The 21,680-nt window shown below is 38.4% G+C and overlaps 1 protein-coding gene across 1 annotated transcript in view; it reads left to right on the plus strand.

Moving 5' to 3' along the window:
• il1rapl1a (interleukin 1 receptor accessory protein-like 1a) overlaps nt 1–21,680 on the plus strand; it is a 202,842-nt gene that overhangs the window by 123,452 nt on the left and 57,710 nt on the right. The window contains exon 7 of the mRNA XM_088015492.1: nt 17,837–17,911. Coding sequence (XP_087871618.1) covers nt 17,837–17,911 — 75 coding nt within the window. The remainder of the gene's footprint in view (nt 1–17,836; nt 17,912–21,680) is intronic.

Below are 21,680 nucleotides of genomic sequence, written 5' to 3' on the forward strand. Positions count from 1 at the left end.
AAATAAGATTTTTCACCATTTTCAGGTTATACAAGAAAATTCTGTTTTGCAAATGACTTCTAAAATATGCTGCACTTGATTTACTGCAGGATAATTTGTTTTGAATTCCACTCCGAGTTCCTTGATGCAGTGAATATTATCAATAGGTAAACATCTAACCTACAATTTTAGAGTCGATACAAAAGCACAGTGACAACAGATAAAGAAGAGAGCTTTAGAGCTCCACAAAAATGTCCCTGGCTCAACCACTCAAAGGCACAGTCAGGGTCTCGATGTTTGTTTTCCCAGTAATGATGAAAAATAGGTGCTTAATTTTTAATATGCCAAGTTTCTCTGCAAATTGTTGAATGATTTATACAAAGTCTTGTTTATAAGGAAAAGAAAATTAGCATGATTTTCTAACTGTAAGTTGCAGGTCATTTTTGTGCCTTTCATATCTGTTAAAAGTTTTCCCATTTAACTTTATCGTAGTGTTATTTTTTCTTGGCTTGCATGTTTTCCAACTCATTCTATACTAACTTGTGGAGACGGATGCAGGATGGCTCTCACATAAAGTGTTTCCATAAAGCCCTCTTTTGCGTTGCAGCCCTGAACACTCTTCTAAACACCTTCGTCTCGTGGCATCTGGGGTGTCTCACTGGGATAACATGTTACATAATTAGCACCAAATTAACAGTCAATTAGGCATTTCGTGTTGAGAGGGTGAGGGTAGACTTATCTTTAGAGGATTTATAAATCACATCAGAGCCACATCCACCACCTGTTCTGCTGAGAACACACTTTATGTAAACTGCATAAAATCTAATTGGATCATAAAATGTACAAAATCCCGAATATTTACAAAGTGAAAAACGAGCTTTAATATTTTGTCGTTAAGTATATTTCTAATGGGACTCTTGACATGAAATCCACACCAGATGTTGGTAACGACTCAAACAATCCAGACACACAAAGAAATTCAAATGCAAATTGAGGGTCTGAATTAAGTTGTGGGTAACAAAAAGTGGAGATGAACTCTGCTGTTAGCATTGGCTGACATATGACCCTGCTTTATGATCTTCCTACTTTGCTGGTGATGTACTGTTTTGTGAGCAATGATTAAAAAAGAAAAAAAAAATACACATTTTTTTTGTTACCAGACCATGTTTCTAATAGTTCATTACCTTGTTCAAATTTTCTCCTACAAATTTTATGCAAGCTTTAACATTCTTTTTTCTTCAGCAGTGGAGTTTTACGCAGTAAACATTTATTGTTGTTGAGTCCATTGCTTCATTTTGTAAGAACTGTACCTGCTAATTGCACGTCTTTCTTTAAGTGGACCTTGGTTCTTTGACAACTCAAGATTATTTTTTGACTCCTCTGTCAGAAATCTTGTGATCGATGTTGTTTAATGACTAAATGTTCTTTCCAATTCCAGATCATGACCCAATTGGGGGTTCACTGGATAATACGTCTAACAATGTTTCTTCTGCTAAAGACTAATAATGAGAAACCTTTTTATAGCCTATTTAGCATTACACAGTTTTAACTTGTGTGTTTTTTCTTCTCTGAGAAAAAAAATGTTCATAAGTTAAATACTTATTTTTCTTGCTGCATATAGTCGATGTTTTCATTGGTTACTTGTAATACACAATACAGTATATATGGTACACTGTTGAAGTGATAGACATTTGGCCTGTGATAGAGATCTGTAGTCTGTTGGCTAACTGCAGTAATGCTTCTTGACTATGTGATCGGCTAGCATAAAAGCAGAGCAAGCTGGAAGCAGCATGGTGGAGAGCGCAAGCCAGGAACTCATTAAAAAGACAGATGCAAAAACGTCAATTATCTGGACTTGGTTTGGGTTTAAACTAGAGCAGTCAACTTGTACGCGTTAACGCATGCAATTAATCTAAATGGACATTCTAATATTAATATTTTACTACTAAAAAGATTTATGCTGAGATTTATTCTTCTCTAACACTTTTTGTTATAGTTTTAAGTAATTTTGGTAATTTTGTTTTCTTTTGTGTTGCTTTTCAGGTTCTCTCCAGGTATACTTACTTCCCTCCAGTCCAAAATACATGCATGCTGGATTAATTTGTCTTTCTAAATTGTCTATTCGAACTATGGTTTCTGTGAGTGTTGTACTGTGCGCCTGTGTTGCTCTGTGATGGACTGACATCCTGTCGAGGGTGTCCCCTGCCTCTTGCCCAATTACCGCTGGCACCAGCCCCCTGTGGGCCTACAGGGATAAATGGGTATAGAAGATGGATGGATGCTCATTTTGCCCCTCTGCAACCATTTTGCATTTTTTGGATCGTCTTGAGACCAAAAAGGAGCCATATGCAACAATGCATCACTTTTTCCTCCACCAAGGGGATTATTTGAATAAGTTTTCCATGTACTTAACTAAGAAAAAAAGGAACACAACGATTTAGTACGCGAGTATGAAATAGTTTATCTTTACTTAATGTAGTACTTTAAAATTCTTTGAAAAACATGCAAATGGAAGAAAAGAGAAAATCAAAGCCGTATGATGTAACGCTGGCCTCCATTTCATTTATACGTTTTCTAATTCTTTTTGAGTTGTGATACGTTTTGCTTGTTATAGTGAATGTCAAAACGTTGTGGTTTTCTTCTTCTCTCCGGTTGTGTTTTCTGAGATATTTGTTGTTTCAGTCCAGAGCTGCTATGACTCTCTTACCTCAGGGGCTTTTCTCTGACTCCCTTGAGCACAAGTTTGGCTGCAGAACTGCATCAGCTGTTGCCTCCAATAAGTAACACAACCATGTGACGAAATTGACTGCAGCTAGCACAGTTCAGGCGCAGCATTGACCTTCTTCAGCAGAACCAGTTGGAAACAATCTCTCTTGACTTATGATACATTTTTTCTAGTCAGGTTTTTAGACTTACTGTCTTCTAAGGCCATATTTCCCAGAGGAGAAGTCATTTATTTGATTGCCCCTCTGGCACCCCATTTTCTATACATATGGTGCTCTCTACACATTGTTCATTTCCAGGAAAGCAGTTGTATAAGAGCAGCTTAGTTCAAGAGTTACTGTAATATCACTAAAAAAAAAAAAAAAAATAACAAAAAAAAAACAGCTTTTATGAGTCCAATCTTTATTCCTTAAGTTTACAGTGTTTTCACTCTTCTGGAGCTATAATGTGATGGCATTTTAAGCTCCTGTTTCTACAAGTCATCGTGAGTTCAGACACTGTTGCGAGGAGATGCAAACCTAACTGCAGTCTTTTTGCCTTGTATTGTTTTCTTAATGGTAAACAAGTAAAATTCGAACCAAAATGTATTATTTTCACATGAGCAAAAATTGCTTATTTCCCCAAAACATATTAATTTGAATACTTTGGAATAAATAAGAAAAGCCAACGGCATAATGAATTATTTATTTTTATGTTCTGTCTACAGTAACGGTGCTCTGGCATGACACCTCAACTTTTTCTGTCTTCTCCCTCTGTCTTTTTGCACATAAATGTTACACACACATTCGCACCTCTGTCGGGGTGGGGTTCTTTATTTCATTAACAGCCGTTTGCGTGCCAAAATTTATTATGCCAGCCTTCTGTTGTCGTGCACCCAAGCATGCCAGCTAACGTGCGGAACAAATTTCTCTCCCCCCCCCCTCTTTCTTCACCCTGTCTCCCACACTCTCCTCCCTCACTCCTGCTAATAAGTGCATTTAGGATGTGACTCACCTGCAGCAAGCACTCCCTGTGAAGAGACTCGCTTTGTATCACTGGTCCATGATTAGTCATTACTGTCAAAGCCTCTGTGTTTCCTTCTGCTGCTACGCTTTCAAACGAACAGGTGGTTGAATCCGAAATGCACATATTCATGATAGCCGTACATTCTCTATCATTCCAAGGGAATGTGAAAGTACGGTGCCAGTTGTCCGTTCCGAGACGCTTTTGAACCATGTACCTGTCGGCCGATTCCCTTTTATCCCAGCCGAAGGTCTTTATATGAGGCTTTTGATTAATATTTTATGCTCGAATAGATGATAACGTGGTTATTACAAATTTTCAGAAAATGTGAGCCTAAAATCTCTTTAAGACACTTATTAGGAAACCAACGGTTTGAAGTTGTTAGAGTGAAATTTGCTTGAATTCCTGTTTTGTTTTGTTTTAAATCAGTTTGGATGTCTAAAACTTGCATCATGGGCTACAAGCCTATTAAACATGGTTTAGAGTGATTAGAGTGGAACCAAATGTGAAAAACATACAGTCGTGAGGAAAAACGTGGACAGCCTATGAGAAGTCTAGAGGTGGAAGTGTCATGGTTTAGCAATGAAGCAAAGCTCGGGAAACTCACTATCATTGCAATGAATTCTACCATTTATCTGATGGTACTTGTGGAAAATGAAACAATCTGTGAAATTCAAAAAAGCAAACTAAATATTACAGTTTCTCTTAATGTAGTTAACCAGCAGCATATTGAGGGATGAACTCCAGCTGGAACAGACTAGTTTTTTGCAAAAGCAAGTTTTAAAAATTGCACATAAATATGCTTCATCTCTGTTATTCCCCCTACTAGCTGTGCCTTGTTTCGATTGTCCTCATATCACACTTTTCCCTGAAGAAAATTATGTTTACTTTTTCCTCATTTCTGGTTCATATCGCAGCTTTCTCAGAGAGTGCAGCAGCGCTGCATGGTTTATATAGGTTTATTTTCTAAAAGTCTGTAGGTTTTTACAGAGATGTAATTGCCACTTGATTTGTGGTCTGAGAGGATTAGGCATCCTCCAGGGAGCAAGTCAAGTTTTTAAAAGCAAAGAAAGAGAACCGAGCTCTGCTCTCGTTTAACCTCATCCACCGCAGGGAGGTCAAAGCACTAAATCAGCTCTTCTACTTTTAGCTGCTCAAATAATGCAGTCAAGTGTGGGGTCTAGTAGATGTGTGCACTTCGTTGTCTGAATGCACCTGATAATATATGAGGAAGATATTTGCATAATTTATATAATAAAATGCTCCGATTTTTGAGCAGTGACAACAGGATGCTGTTTTTTTTATCGCTACACGAAGCTACGTTCTGTTGTGTTTTCAGTAATGAGGACCGGTACTGAAAACAGATCACACTGAAATTACATCTAAAATATGTAGAAACAATGAACCAACTGCAACCAATTAGTATGACATTTAGCTAACACACAGAGGTCTGTGTCCAGCAGGCAATCACAATTTGAGACCCTGGAATTTCACAGTTTAGGCAGCTCAGCCTTACTAAGAAAATTACTTCAGTTATACATTTTGCAGATGCTGTGCATGATCAAGGATCATATAAATACTGGAGAAAGGTAAGAAAACATGCATGCTTAAATTTAAGCCCTAAGGAATTGTCATTCTATGCAAAATGACAAAAGAAAAGTTAGTAAGCCACACTTTTGAGTCACGGAACTGCATTTAATTTGCTCCCCTCATAGATGCTAAGAGTACCCCTTTGGATTTTTTACCCCTCTAACTACTTTTACAAATTAATCACAGTTGACATACATTTCAGAGCCTAACTTCAATAGGTACTGTAAATGTAGACCTTTCGTGCAAGTTAAGAGTCTGATGGACCTGATGCATCACTCAGCCATAAGCAGTTCCAGGATACAAGTGGTGGAAACTATAGCTAACCATGAATTGGATGCAGATGGGACACTGTTGGCCGAGTACTCACACCGATTACATGACATAGTTCTTGTTTCTTGTGCTTCCTGATTCTATAAACAAGGACAGAGATTCATTAACAGACATTGACGGACTCAATACCTTAGGAAATGTGATCAGACTGAACTCTTTTTGGTCAGAAGAAATTAACATTATACTTTCTCTTATCTTACAAGTAAAAATACATGAAAACATATTGTAGAAATGGAAAATCTGGTTAGCCTCAGAGGTTCGATGTCACGGCACAGAGCAAAGCCTTGATGGAGGCCTCCTCATTCGCTGTGGGATCAGCAGAGTCTAATGGCTTCTCATCAATTCCTGCTGTCTGGAGAAGTGTGTGTCATGACTCCTGTAACTACTTCTGACAAGAGTGATGAAGCACTTGTTAAACTTGTAAGATTCCGGCGGAGTTTGAAACCTCTGGATATAAATCTGTGCAGAGCGGGATGGACGGAGACGGTGAGTGAGGGGCAAACGTGTAAGGTGGATGAACGAAAAGGCAAGATGAAGAGCACCGGTGGTTTAGACTTGACAGATCGTAGCGCGGAGAGGGGAGAGAAAAGCTAATGATCTCCATCTGTCTTTGAAGGCTGAGACAGAAGAACATTGTTAGGCTTTTGAATAAGGGGAAGAAAACAAACTCGTGATTCGCAGACCTTTGTCGGGCACCATGTGTTACGTGAAGAGCTTCACTTGAGGCAGCTGGTGAAACATCTCTCAAGGTCAGCTTAGTCCATTAGAAGCATCACCCTAATGATCGCTTCTCCCCATCCAGAGTGTTTGTGTAACGGTACGCAATTACACTGTCTAAATATACCAGAGCATATTATATGTTTTAGTATGCGCTTGTCTATGTAAGTGCGACTGTGTATTTATAACTTGGAGTGTTATGAGCGAGCATGTATGTGAACATCTTGTGGGCATATTCACAGATAAGACTAATGAATCTTTAATTAGAATTTGGCACAGGCCAGACGTGCTGTAGCATTAGTGGGACTTCTCATGCCAGAACTCAGTATGTGTTTAATGTCTTCTCTTCGCCTTTCTCCAACTAAAGTTTTCAGCTGCTTTATTTATTTATTTATTTTCTTACCTTTGCTGTTTGAGTGCAACAACGCTAACTTTCAGAAGAAAGAATTTTCTGTGGAAATGGGTTACCAGGAAAAAAAAAAACATTTTCTGTGAACTTAGCATTAAGGATTTTGTTTTTAAACTAGGAAGCCTGAAATTATCCTAGCTGACTGCTAGATATGTTGTATCCAGGTTAAATTTATACTTAGGTTTTTACTTTATATGTAAATAAAGTCAATATTTTATTGAATTGGAGCAGAAAGTTAGGCATGCTTTGAAAGTGACTTAAAAAATAGGTAAGTCTGTTGTGTCTGAAATTCAAACTTTTCTCGCTCTCTGTCTCTATTAACAGACATATATTTGAATACAAGGATCTTTATTGGAAATATGTCCTGCCTGATTTTCAGTCTATGTCAACACTGAATGGCAACTTGCTCAAGTTAGAAATATGAACTTAGCTCGCATTTTTTTTTAAGTGATGAAATATTACCAAATTAGTATATTACTCATCAATGTAATGAACTACCCACATTCCTTCAAAGCAACTTGATTTTCTTCTTGCCAAGCCACTCCCTAAAGTTATAGCAAGCACCTAAAATACAGGCATGCATAAATATAAAAATATGTAGCTGTAGAGCTCTTAACTTTAAATCTACTATTTAAAAGGACAGTGGGAAATGCTGTTCATAGAAAAACTCGATCAGTGTGCAGTGCAGTCCAATACATCATTAGAAGAGGAGTTTTAGGTAAATCAGTAATCATAATTTCAAACAGAAAAATGTAAAACAAATATAACATCTGAAGAACTATAGCAAAGCCTAATTTATGTTTGGTTTTGCTTGAAAACTGTTATTTCTTTATTTAATGGGCTATAAAAAAGAGACAAAGTCATTGCCTCCCTCTAAATTCCCTATAAAGTCATTGTTGCAGACATTATGGTAAGATTTAAATGTTACTGTATAATAACAGACACTGAATAGAAATAATTTGTAGATGGTAAATCTGAAACTGAATGAAAAATGTTACTTTTCATGGACACTTTAATAGCTGAATGGGTAGAAATGTAGACAAATTAGATATGTTAGTGGAGTTCCTTGAAAAAAAAAACCACACACACAGCACTAGTTTTCCAGAAGAGCAATTTAGATAATCTCCTTTTCGTATTCCAGTTACTCCAGGACTGAAATTGCATTAGACAATAATTCAATTAATGTAAAATTCAGGGTTATTTTTTTTTTCATATCCGAGTCCATTTTGTACCTTTTTATTGCAGCGTTAATATGTACAGCTGAGGGAGGGGGGGGGGGGGGGTTGCGGGGGTGCAGTTGAACTGCTGAGGTTGTTGTGGAGGCGGGTCAAAGGGAGCAGATGGTGGTGAGGTGACCCCGCAGCCTGAGTGTCTGTTCCTCTGCTGCTTCATGGAAAGCTCTGCCTCATATTCAGGTAGCCCACTGGCACTGCCACTGTGTTTACACACCTGGACGGACCTGAGGCTGGTGGGCAGAATAGCAACGAAGGGGAGAGAGAGAGAGAAAAAAAAAAGAACAAATAAATGTAACCTTCCAGAGGGATTTTGCACGGGGCATGCTGGCTGTAATGTGCCAGGACTGTGTTAATCCCGTCCCTCAGGTTTGTATCACCTGCCTTGGCTCTCGGCTGCAGTTGACTGGGTTGGCCTTATGCTACTGCTCCAACAGAGTGACAGAATGGATACCAGGTCACTAGGGCTTCTCTCTGAATCACCCATTGAGATCAGAGCTGATTACGAGCTAATCCTCTGTAAGAGTAGCGACTGGACGCTTTAGTGGTCAGTTGTTTTTTTTTTCTGTTTTTTTTTTTTTTTCCTTTTTCTTTCATGCCTGTGTCACGTTTCCCTTGTTTTTCTTTTTTGTTTTTTGTTTTTTTGCTCTGCTTATCTGCATAAACTCCATGCGGGGATCAATTTAACATTTTGGTCTTTTATTTAGTAGAAATGTCTCCTTTCTCACCGCTACCCCACTGGGTTTTGTTATCTGAGGCTAACAGGAAGGTGTTTTGCGCTGCTTGGGTGTGTGGCATGCCGGCCTGCAAGACGACACGTGTTTCTCTGCAGTGTATGCGTGGATCCCCGGGATGTGCAGATGTTTGTGTGTGTGTGTGTGTGTGTGTGTGTGTGTGTGTGTGTGTGTGTGTGTGTGTGTGTGTGTGTGTGTGTGTGTGTGTGTGTGTGTTTGGGAAGCGTGTGTTATACTCTGGTTTGCACTAAGGTTACAGTCTGGCAGTCGTACAAGAGCACTGACCTGCATTATTGAATTTGAGCGCTCCGTCTGTAAGCTGTACCGTAATGGAAGAACACTGTAGCGCAATCTCTAACCATTATAAAACATTAAAGTTCAAGACTGATATTTTCCGAGATGCACCACACAGGTACACAGACTGCATTGTGCACGCTGCCAAGGAGGGCGGAGGGCACCGGCTGGGTTCAGTGGAGGCAAAGCGAAGCTGAGAAAGGCCAAGCTTACTGAGATGTAAAAGTGAAAGTGCCAGGGCCAAAGATGAGGAAAAGATGACGGTGCGAGAAGAAAACATTTTCCAAAAAGAAAATATAGTGAGCAGTGAAAATGATCAAGTTAGAGGTTTACCTCAAAAAGGGTGCCAAACACACTTCACATCCTGTGTGTTCATATTTCATCAAAAAAACCGAGCTGAACTCATCATCGTCTAGACAGACTTTGATTGCAAGGTGCAAGCGATGAAGTGATATTAAATCCACCTCTTCACTTTTTGTTGTGTTCTGTTTCTTCTCCGTGCCTGACCAAAGTTACTGCCAAATGGTTTCTGTGATGTTGAAAACATGGAGGGAATTACAGAAATGTGACAGCAAGGAATATCCACACACGTCGCACCACAGAGCAGAATGGGATTGTGTTTGCCACCTGTCCACTTCTGTAAAGACAATTGTATGGACAGTGGTTTAAAACAAAGACACCAAGTTTAAAAAAAAAAAACCCCACAAAGAATAGCAGATTTTATTCATTGCGAGAGAGGCTACGGTCCATCGTCTTGACTAAATTAAACTTTTAAGGGGTTAAATCTGTATGAAATTGACAAACGGTAAATTTGTGTGCACCCCTTTTGCATCCTAACCGCAGCAAACAGTCTTACGTCAGGCATCCGTCCTGCCATCACCTGCAGTCAGAGCAGAGAAGACCTGCTCAACTCGCCACATTGCACATAAATCACATGTGCAAAGTGCCACTGCCACATTCCCACTCCTGACTTGCCACCACGTGGGGCCATGCGTCTGAGAGAGATGCTTTTATACCCAAACTGAGCTGCAATGTAAAGCTGTATTGTTGTAAACAAAGGAAGAATTCAACTTCAGTATCCACCGTTCGACATAAGGATGAATTACAAAGTCTGTGATGGTGAATTAATGTGCTGAGGCAGTTTTGGGAAATTTTGGCTGAACTAAACAAATTTGCATTGAACCATAAAAATAGAACGTTAAATAACTTTAGTTTATCAACACGCGCACACACACACACACACACACACACACAACACACACACACACACACACACACGCACACGCACACACACACACACACAAACACACAAAATACATTGATTTGGGGTCTAGTTACACTTAAAATATGCAAAGAAAAACCTGAATGGAATCTGAATCTGACTGACTCACAATAAGCTCTACCATTATTTAGACATATTTTAAGTTCACATTCTAGTTCGATACCCGATCGCCTCTCATGTAACCCTCTTTAGACATAATCCTGTCTTGCTAGTTATTTTTCTCCTACCTTTATTTGTATCTTACATATGTAGGTTCACAGTCTTTCTTTTGATTTCTCGCTCACAAGTCTGGCAGCAAAGAATTCCCTCTTGAATTCAGAAAAGTGGATCGTTTTATTTGAGATTATTGGAGTATAAACACTCTGCATTCAAAGCTCCTAAAAACAATTTAATGTGTCATTTATTTTACTCTTGGTCTTTGCTTTAAAAGTAAATTACTTGGCATGAAGCATGTGTTAACTGTACCATATCTGAGTGCTGCATATTATATGTCACACACGCCACAGCAGTATGGACCAAAAGAAAAGATGATTTAAGTCTTTGGCATGTGTGCTGTGTAGTAGCTTTGTATTTGGCTGTGTGGGCGAATGAGATCAGAGAAATTCAACTGCAGTTGTAACATCAGTTGTATGCACACTATTTAATATTTGAGTTTATTTTCTCACTTTTGAAAGTCTAGATTTCAGTTTATTATTGCCACATGAAAAGAAAAAAAAACAATGTTTGTATCTTTTCATCTAATTCAAATCAGCGTTTCGACGTAGTCTTATGTGCTAATATGCAAGTGAGTTTGTAATGTTTTCATTTATCTGCTCAGCTATGACGCACAAAGGGAGTCCATTAAATTCTGCAGAGATTTCCCCTGAACCTCTTTTTTTTTTCTGTTTTCCTTCCCTGTTTACTGTTCTGCAGATGAAAGACATACTTCGTGCTCATTTCTTTTTAAAGACAACGTTCACCTTTTGATGCGCATTGATTGAACCGCTTAGACTGAATACAAGGTGTTTCATCATTATTCATAAAATGTAATTATTTTTGAAGGTTGAAAATCTGACTGAATGAGGTTGCCTTTTGGAGTACTTTTAGGTTATAAGATTTTTCATATGCGTTAAGTGGCATTGGAAACATTTATAGCATTAGACATTCACCGACTGTACAAGCCAAGTAATTTCATGTTTTGAGATTTCTTTTTTTTTTTTTTTTTTTTTTTTTTTTTACTTAAGTATGGACAGAGGGTTAGCCTGCAGACAGGAGAGTTACCAGAGATATTGCACTTGTCTATCATTTTAACATTCTACATGTCTGGCTGTGTCAAGTTACAGATCTCCAGGAACTTCTTGTGAGCGTCTGTGCTCAGTCCAGACATTTCTACTCAAAATATTAATTTGAATGATTAATATCGCGTTCAAACGGTGACCCCAGCATACATCCAAAAAGTGATTGAAATGATAAACAGAAGAAGGAAAAAGCGACTGTCCGCCCTTTTCATGGCTATAGCATAGAATGTACAGTCATATTCCATGATTTGGAATATTATTAAAATACCACCATCCCTAGTTCTACTCCTGATGTGCTCCATCTGCCTCCGTTGTTGTGTCCTTTTGTAAGACACTTTACCCGCCTTGCCTGGTGCTGGTGGTGGTCAGAGGACCTGGTGGCGCTGATCGTATGGCTGCACACAAAGGAGCTTTTCTTTTCACATGTTATATGACGATCCTCGTTTCCTCCCTAACTCCAATGCTTAGAGTCTCCAGTTGAGTTTTACATGCAGATTTTAAATACATGACTCAACCAAAGAACCTGAGGTGCACAAAAACACACACACACACACACGCACACACACGCACACACACACACACACTCGCATACAGAGAAGACAGCAGATAACAGTAACTCTGTAATCAATCATACATTTTCCCAGCCCTCCTGTCTTTGTCATTTCTCATTGGTCTTTTATCTTCTGGCTTTTCTGTCACTTTCATCCATCAACAGATATATTTTTAATTGCTCTCTCTGTCGTACTTATTAGGTAATGAATTCTTGAATGTAGCTTCCAGTCATTTGTTAGCGTAGCCTCGAAATGAGCAGTGAGCTGACGGGCAGACATTTAATTTTCTTTTTTATTCTTATTTCACAAAAGTGTGTATTATTAAAGTCCCACAGCTGGAACTCCACTTTGAGCATCTTGATTATCGACATATTTCATCTTTAGACAATCTGAGCGCGGTAATAAAACCTTAAATGACCATTTGGCTCAAAAGTGGGTAGTTTTTCTCTCTTTTTGTGACAATAGATATGTTTTTTTGTGTGTGTTTTTCTGATATTGATGCAAAAACTTGTCAAAGCTGTTCTGGGGGAGTGAATTTCACTGTCCTTTTTCGGCTCTTCCATGGCTTTTTGAGAGAGCAACAGAGCTGAACAGTGATGCTGTGTGATATGGTTAAGAATGAATATAAGTGCTGTTATTATCTTCCCCACAGATGACACCAACAAATTCACTGCTCAGCTGCTTTCATGCGGGAAATAGTTTGGTCTGCAACCAAATTCTCTATGCAATAAGGTGACTTTATAAGAAAATCATACAGGGAGGTTATTGCGCCATCAGGTTTGAAATGAAACTGGCTGAAAGGTGAGTATAAAACAAAGGAAGGTCACTCTTAATATATGGAGATCTCCTTCAGTATAGTACAGGAGTCTATCAGCCATAGAGGAGAAGTCGTCTTTAGGGACATACAAGGACTTTATGCTCACGTCTCCTTTCCCCTATTTTTTTTTTCTTTTATTTCTCAAGCTTACCTCCCTTTCGTGGTTAAAAATAAATGTTTTAAATCTGTATTGAGTCTCAATGCTTTATGCGTGCGTTGATGTGTCTGCTAGAGTAGTTTATTCATCCGATTTCTTCTCACTTTCACCTTTATAACCAATTTTCTGACATCTTTAATGCAAATCCCAGACAGCAGCCCCGCAAATGAGAACAGTGACAGAAAAACCCCAGTGATCCAAGTATCTTAGCTCTATCCTTAATTCATTAATTTGCTGTTTGCCTACAGTCGGTCACCCGGAATAATCCATCTGGAAAGTCCACTGAGCTTTGCCACCAAGCAGAATTGGGATTCTGGATGACTGATCACAAAGCTTACACCCACACAGTCCCCACGCTCTGTTCATATGTCCGACATGTAGTCCAGTTCGCACACATCCAAACATACAGAGCACACGCTAGCTGCTCTTTAATCTCACTTAAAACCTACTTGAGTGCAATGAAATCACTGGGTTTTACTTTTGTTTTTAGCACAAACATAAAGTCTGTTGAATTACTATCATACCTTAATTTAAGAGTAAATCTTTGAGACGCAGAATATCAGTTTGAAAAAGGGCCTCCTTTAAACACAATGTATCAAATCAGACTGTATTCATTACATGGCTTTCAACTGAAAACAACATAAATGGAAAACAATACAATTTATCAAATAAGAAAAGAAACATTTGTGATTGAAATGTATATAAAATGCTTCAGTTGAATTTAACTGGACAACATAAGGTCCTGTTGTACATTATTGCAAGCTATGCAATTAGTGTGTGATCAGGCGACACTCTGTCAGATTATGACAGATCATCAACTAGAGCTTTAGTTTTTGTTTTTTTGTTGTTTTTTTTTACTCTTCGCCACATCAAACTGGAGCAGACCCCAAATTTCTGCTACAAGGAAATCTCAATACAGAGCTCTCTGAGAAACACATTTTGTCACAAACAGGCAATATGAAATTAAGATAAAAAAAAAACAGTTTAAATAACCAGTTCATAGCTTGTTCTAAATGATATCTGAAACGTTGTTGTGGCAGAATATGTCATAGTCAAATAATTACAATAAGGCTATGAACAGTCCAGGACAGCTGCTTTAGAGAAAGAAATTACAGTTGAAATACTTTTAATTCAAAGTATTTCTTTAATCGGTCATTCACAAGTTTCTAGATGCAGAATTTGGAAATTGCCTGAGACCTTTTAGCAACTGGAGCATAAAAGCAGTTTATTTATTTAAAATACGTGTAACTGGGTCTGTATCCTAGTCACATATGGATCGTTTAATATGAATGAATTTGTTAAAATGTGTGACAGTTTTGGAATTAAAATACCTACACCATGCTGCAGTGAAGAAAACTATCAGGTTAATGTGGTAAAACTACCTCTAAAAATGTCCCAGCTTTCATATATATATATATATATATATATATATATATATATATATATATATATATATATACTTTTTTTTTTTACAAGTGCAAAATAGCATAAGCAGGGGATACATTTTTGCCTAGCTGGATTTAAAAAAAATCTGTTAAGGGAAAAAAAATATGATTATGTATGATATCTGGTTTACACAGGAAAGGAAAATAACAGGCATGAAAGCTCTGGTTCTGTGACTCTAGTTTGTCTGTTTTTAGCTCTTGTGTTACTCAGAAGGTTGAATACACTGTATTTTATTATGTAGCGGAATAGTTTATTTTTTGTATCAGCTCTTGAAATTTATTCAGCTTTTTCAGCACAGAGAATACAGCATCTCTCTGCCCTTAGGCTACTAAAAAAACTGTGTTTTACAGTGATGTTTAAAGGGATCTAAAAGCTTAAAATGTGCCTAGATATCCCAAATGAGCCCATCAGATCCCTCAAAAGATGCAGATCCAGGACTCCATCGGAATTGTGAAACTTAAATAATTCCCACATTTTACCCACAGAACTGTCAAATAAGGTGGGATGTTCTGTAACATTAAATTGGAATGCAAAAACATTTTCTGAGTAGCAGAAGGTTTTCCAAAAGCTTGTGCTGATTTAATGCTTTATTTTTTACTTAAATTTACTTGTTAAACATGCAAGATTGTGTTCATGGTTAAGTTCTCCCTTACAAACGTAACACACAATCATGAAATCCAGTATAAATACAAGACACATGAGGTCACCATTATTTTCTTGTGAGGTACAAAACCATTTTATTACAGTTTTCCATATATATTTGCATATTTAATTGCATTTATAGTCAGTGGGAGCTTATCAATGTAAGCAGAGTCTTTTTGTCTAGAGCAGATTCGAGTCCGTCACTTTTTAAATGGTGGTCCCTCCCAAACCATGATAATTGATGTATTCCTCATAAAAGAGTGGTAATTGAGATGATGAGATTTTCTAAAGTAACCACAGTATGCCAAAAGTAGGGCAAGGGAATGTGGGTTATGCTCTTGCAGCTTGTTAATGTCATCTTTAGGAGAATTTCGACTTTTTCTTTACGCGATTAGCACGTTATTCTTTGTTGTGTCCTATCGTCCATCTCTTTACCACGTCTGCTTCCCCTCTTGTGTTGCATACACAGATTGCCCTCGTTTGTTTGCCTGGTTCATAATTAGCTATAGGATCACCCATTGTGTAATTATGTATAGCAGTTTGATATGTAATTAAAATTGCCTCCGTATCTAGTGTAATTTGTGCTGATTACCTATTAACGGTGCAAACAGTCGTGACTAAACACCCGTGACCGCCCCTCTCATAGACATCACTGAGCTTCAGTCACTGTTTACATATTAGCAGGTGTGACATCTGATCGATCTGATATTATGAAACTGAAACGGTTTTCAGAAAATCATCTCTGGTTGCGGTGAATTATGTTATCGGGGAGTGCTAAGACAAGAGCTTTCTATTGATAAAGATTCAAAATATTTGGTATGAAATAGTTTGTTTTGCAAAAATACAGAAAGTAAAATTTATTTATTTATTTATTTATTTTAGTTTTTGAAGTTGCTACATTTGTTATTAAAAATGCGTGATCAAATTTAAATGGCTTTTTGGGAGTTTTAGGTCAATATGCTGGTCGTTGGTGCCCACACTTCAAAAACTTGAAACTTGCCTGTGTGCCACTGGTCCACACTGTGGCCCTATGTTGAAATACCATTGCTTCTGAGAAATAAGGACATCATACAGTTTGTCTTGCTTCCAGATGTGTTCAGTTACTTCACCAGCTAGAGATCAGATTGATTGAATTGAAGGTGCAGCGTAGGAAAGATACTTTACCCAAGTGAGCTTAAGTGTAACCTAAACAAAAACCTGCATCAGTTCTTCAGCTGTAATTATCATCCAACTTCCAAAAACTACATGGAAGGTCTCAAAAAAAAAGAAAGAAAAAGACCTCTGATTTTCAGCATTAAAGCTATATTCAATCATTCTTTCATGATAGCTTCTGATGTATTTAAAAACATGATTTTATTACCTAACATATATTAATTAATGTAGTTCTATTAGTGATGTAAAGAGTGTGTCTTGTGTTTGGTGAACAATGGGAAGTATTAATTGAAGTATAGCAGGAAATGGACTTAATACTCCTCCAGAATGCTGAGGAAGAGTTTAGCATTCCTCAATTAATGTACTACATACTACTACGAGTATTGTGCCCACACACAAAACATGATTATTATTGTTCAAACTCAAAGTTTTAAAACATCCAACACTGCGTCCTGAAGTGAAAGTATAAGCACTACATGAACGTGAAAGAGTCCCTGACTTGTAAACATCGACTCTTGGTGTTGCAGACACGTTAATTAGCTATCAAATGGGAAATGGTGCAACTCTGTTCCAAACCTGTGACTTACTGCTTTTGTGGTTTTAAGTGACAAATTGTGTACCTACATGAATAAAGCTGCACTCTGCACGATATTGTAGTCGTTAAACATGTATCAGTTTGTGCAGTATTGCAATTGCAAAGGACTTGAATCCAGTATTTGGTAAGGTGTTACATTTTAAGTGCCACTCTGTTTGCCAATTATATATTTAATGAGTTGTATGGACTCACTGCCCTTGATAATAATGAGAATATATGTTGTTTCTTACATAACTACTCTAAGTGCTACAAAAGCACTCCAAGATGTTCTACAGTAACTGTGATGCTTACAGTTGAAATAGATTTCAGTGGCTACGATGCTAACGTTAATGGTGAATAGTGAGATAATGGAATGAAATAATTGACATCTGGATCACAATATTCAGAAATATTCACAATCATACAATTTCCTGATACCTGATTTTAATCCCAATTATGTTGTGTAAAATCATGGCCTCCCCTTTTCTTATTTATCTTCCTCATTGAAGATACAAGACAATGTTTAAACCCTTTTAGCCCTAAAGAGTGCCGCCACCTCTATACAAACCATAAAACTGCAGCATGCTCCGGCATTCCCCGGAGTAGAGACTTAAGCAGCAGGTCTGACATCCGCCATATGGATGATTAGCATTATTAGAGCATCAGCTGCTCCCTCTCTCCGAGGCACAGTCTTGCGCTGTACGAGGGCTCTTCACGTACATAACACTTAGACAGAATAAATTGGTGCCATGTTTTTAGTAAAGTGCTGATGCATTAATTACAAGTAGGTCAGGTGAATGAAACATTATACCTGCAGAAGCTTGAACTGTTGCAATAAAGATGCCAATGGTTATGTTTTGAAAGGCAAACATGTTTTTTGTGGGGGGGTTTTTGGCCTCAATTTGTGTCTCTTTCCTTATTTTTCAGCTCCTATAACCGTCGACCCGCCGAAGATCCTGTTTCCGGCAGAAAATAAGACGACAAACATGGAGACGCAACTCGGTAAGAGCATCTTAGGGTGTTTTATTTGTCTTTATTTTATTTTTTTTCCCCCTGCAGCTGTCACTGTCGTCTGCGTTGTTCCCAAATTAAAGGAAATTGATGACTTTACAAATCGTCTTCCCCGCACCTCTGGGCAATACATGCAGATCGGTGATGGCACGCATTTCTTGGGGAGATGGTGAAAATGAAAAAGTGGTTTCTGTATATGCTAATTGTGGGTGCTACTATCCCTAAGGCTGTTTTGTCAACAATGAAGAGCCCATATGGTACCGAGGTTCCGTACTCTGGCTCGCCACATTGAGAGGCGGCCGCTTTCTGTCGCCGTTGTTTGTCTTTTTTGACGTGAGGTCACAATGGGAGTACCATGTGGGCACGCATGCAAGAGCGAGTGTTTGTTTTTCTTTCTTTTTTTTTTTTTTTCTGTGACAGCATATTGCTTGATTTCTGGGCACAGTCCTCTGTCCACATGGCGCTTGCCACGCTGTGAATGGCTAATGTGTCTGTCACAGTGCAGCCAATCAGACAAGACTGAGGGGTCCGGAGAATCGGAGAAGGATCGGAAGAGTTTGTGACAGAAAGGGGGAGGTATGAAGACAAAGCCCAAAGAAGGTCCAATAATTCACAGAGAGCCTGCCTTTTGTCTTCAATCTGATGCTGCTGGAATGCAGGTAGTTCATTTGAAATGCCTCCACGGTTGGCTGATCAAGGGTGAAAAATTGCTGCTGTTGATAAACTGACAGGCACAGCCTCACATGTCAGCCGACTCGCACCTATGCATGAACAGGTTGCACAATGCGGGCCCTCAAGCTATTTGTGTCATTTGTCTCTATCTTTACTCCACTGAGATTCAGGAAAGGTTTGGCTTTTCCCATGAAAACGTCTCACAATTGTTTAAATCCTCATTGTTTGCTTCGTGACTGTGTGTTTTTGTTTGCTTGTGTTGTTTTCGCCCCGCTCTGCATATGTGTGCAGTAAATGGCTGCGGGCTTTTGTGAAACTGGGGTATTTTTTGGAAATTATTTTTAATGAGGAAACGGAGCAGTGGAGGTCAAAGTGAACTTGCATGTAGAAACTTTTTTTGGTTACAGCAGGTCAAAATTTCCACTAATAATTATGATTTTAACATTTAATTAAAAAATGTGTTTTATAAAGGTTTAGTTTGTTCAAATCTCAAAAGATCACCTTTCACGGTTTTAGCATCTCAGCATTTTTTAGCTTGTCAAGTTTTACCAAGGGTTTTAGACTTTTTGTTTGGTTGAACTTGATAAATATTAAGTGAAACCAGAGCATGCCAACTCGCATGCAGTCCTGGCTCTTTAGACCCATTTCATAAACGTGATGAGTTTCTTTAGCCATTTGTTTTGGGAAAACAAAACTAGCAGAATGCGTAAAGACCCAGTGGACAAATTATATTGTCGGGTCACTGAGTTTCACCATAATTCATAAGTCAACTTTTTGGAAAAATTGTCATGTTTTAAACATATACAACTTCCTAACTTGGATTGTTGGATTGAAAAGGAAAAATCAAAAAAAGTTTGATACCAAAAGACCTCCGGCAAAAGCTAAGTGAACAGAAATTGCTAAAAAAAAAATAAAAATCGAACAAAAAGCCACCTTTTCACAAGAGACAGCATAAAGAAATCCGACTGTTGTGTTTAACTTCTCACGTCAGAAGATTTTTTGGATTCTTTTTTGGAAAAAATTAAAGGTTAAAGGTAAGCAAACCTAAAAGATTCAATCCGTCACTGAATTAGAAAACATTTTTAACTATAAACCGCCAAGTGGTGGTTCGTACATGCGTGTTTGATCTGAAACACTTTTAGAAAGCCCAAAGAAGGGTTTTACGTTTTCTTTGCTTCACTCAAGTTTCAGTGTTTTCATTTGGAAACAAGCCAGTTTCTGATTTGCAATGAAATACTGTTTATTTAACAGAGAGCAGAATAATAACCTTATTAGTTTGACTATATGAGTTGATGATTACATCTCTTTATTTTAAGCATATTTGCTTCTGAGATTTGCATAACAGTGACATTAATTTGTATTCTTAATCATTAATTACTCCCTTACCACGTTTAGCCATCAAATGAACATCTGAAGAAGTCTTTTTTTTCAAATCGAGTCCTCTGGACTGATATTAGAATGGGACTGTTTAAAGCAGAAAAAATTGTAGGAGAAAGACTCGAGAATCCTTTGAAAAGAAGAGCTTTCAAACTCTTAAGCAATAGGCCTACGCAGTCAAACATAGTGGGCTTTTTAATATGGAAACATTTCACTGTTAGAAGGGCAAGTGGATTAAATTAAACACCGGTAATCTTTGGAAGCAAAAATCGCCAGCTGTAGAAATAAAACCGGTCGGTTTCTACAACCAAATAATGATCCTAAATCATGTGGAAAGTCAGGAGTGAAGGGACGATGACTGAACCCTAAATATCAGTAAAACAAATTCATGGCTGGAGCTGAAAGGACGGCGGACTGCAAGATGACCAGAATCTCTTTAAGGCTGAAAGAGCCGAGACAAGAACTAAAAGATGAATCTAAGATTGAGCCAAGCTGCGCCGACGCTCAAATACAGGGAAACTGGCTTTAGCTAGTTTAACACAAGAACCATCCAGCATGAAGCATACTATTAAGTGGACACTGCTTAAAAGGCTGGTGTCACTATTCACGGGGAACGGATCCATGAATAGTGAACATGAACTAAGAGGATGCTCCCAGAAACTCCTTTTTTTTTTCACTAAAATACCAAGGAAATGGCCTTGTGTGGAAATGGTTCATGGTCGGATGAAGACTGTGCTGTCTGGCTACAATGACAACAAAAATATTTGGACATGTTAAGCTTAAATTTATGTGATCCTAAAAGAACAGCAGAACAGCTTCATCTGTTTTATATGGTGTAAAAGGGATTGGCACACCCGTCAACGTCAACAACAACAACAACAACAACAAAAAGATGAGCACGCAGAGCAGCCGAGACATGAGGGACAGTGGGAGAGAAAGTCTGTGATGTTGTGCAGTGAGCTCCCACAGACTCCTCACAGAGGGTCCAAAGCACCAAGACAGAGGTAAATATTTTACAGTAGGGCTTCATTTTGTGTGCAGAAGTGCACTCTGCCTCTAAACAGCAGCTTCTCATTTATTTAGCTGTTATTTATTTATTCTCTCTTTCTTAATATTTGTCGAGGCATGCCCTGAGCAGCTTTATGGAGCAGGGTGGCAGATTTATAGGAGCCGGAACGTGCATAGAAAGAAGCCGGTCCCTTATGGTTAGTGAAAAGTAGAGAGAGAGAGAGAGAGAGGGAGAAATGGTATCTAGCGTAGGCCGACTGATGGGCAATAAAATCAGGGCCATAAGCAGAGAGATAAATCTGCAACAGTGCCGGGAAACCCAGACCCACTTTATCTCTTCTTCTCTTGCAAACCGTGCAGGTCTCAGACAGCCTCCATCTTGGCTTTACACAACGCGCGCGCACATGCGTCGTCCGCGCACGCAGGCAGATGTAAATCAAACACTTATGTTACATAAGCTCTCACAGAAGACTCTCAGCAGGGGTGTGCTGGATAAAAGCCCAGAGATGTTGGCGCAAAGATTTGACCACAAAAACAGGAGTGAAGTAGAAAAGAAAAAGCTGCACCACGAGGAGGGCGACGTTTGAGGGAATCGCTAAAGAGCTTTTTAGAAAAGAAAGAGACTGAAGCTGTGTTTGTTGGAGTTTGCTTTACTTTAAGAGGGACTTTGTCAGATTTTCCCCTTTCCGTTCTGAAGCCTCGG

This window comes from Poecilia mexicana, unplaced genomic scaffold, assembly GCF_051168715.1.
Source record: "Poecilia mexicana isolate PSO_F unplaced genomic scaffold, ASM5116871v1 scaffold_2, whole genome shotgun sequence".
NCBI lineage: Eukaryota > Metazoa > Chordata > Actinopteri > Cyprinodontiformes > Poeciliidae > Poecilia > Poecilia mexicana.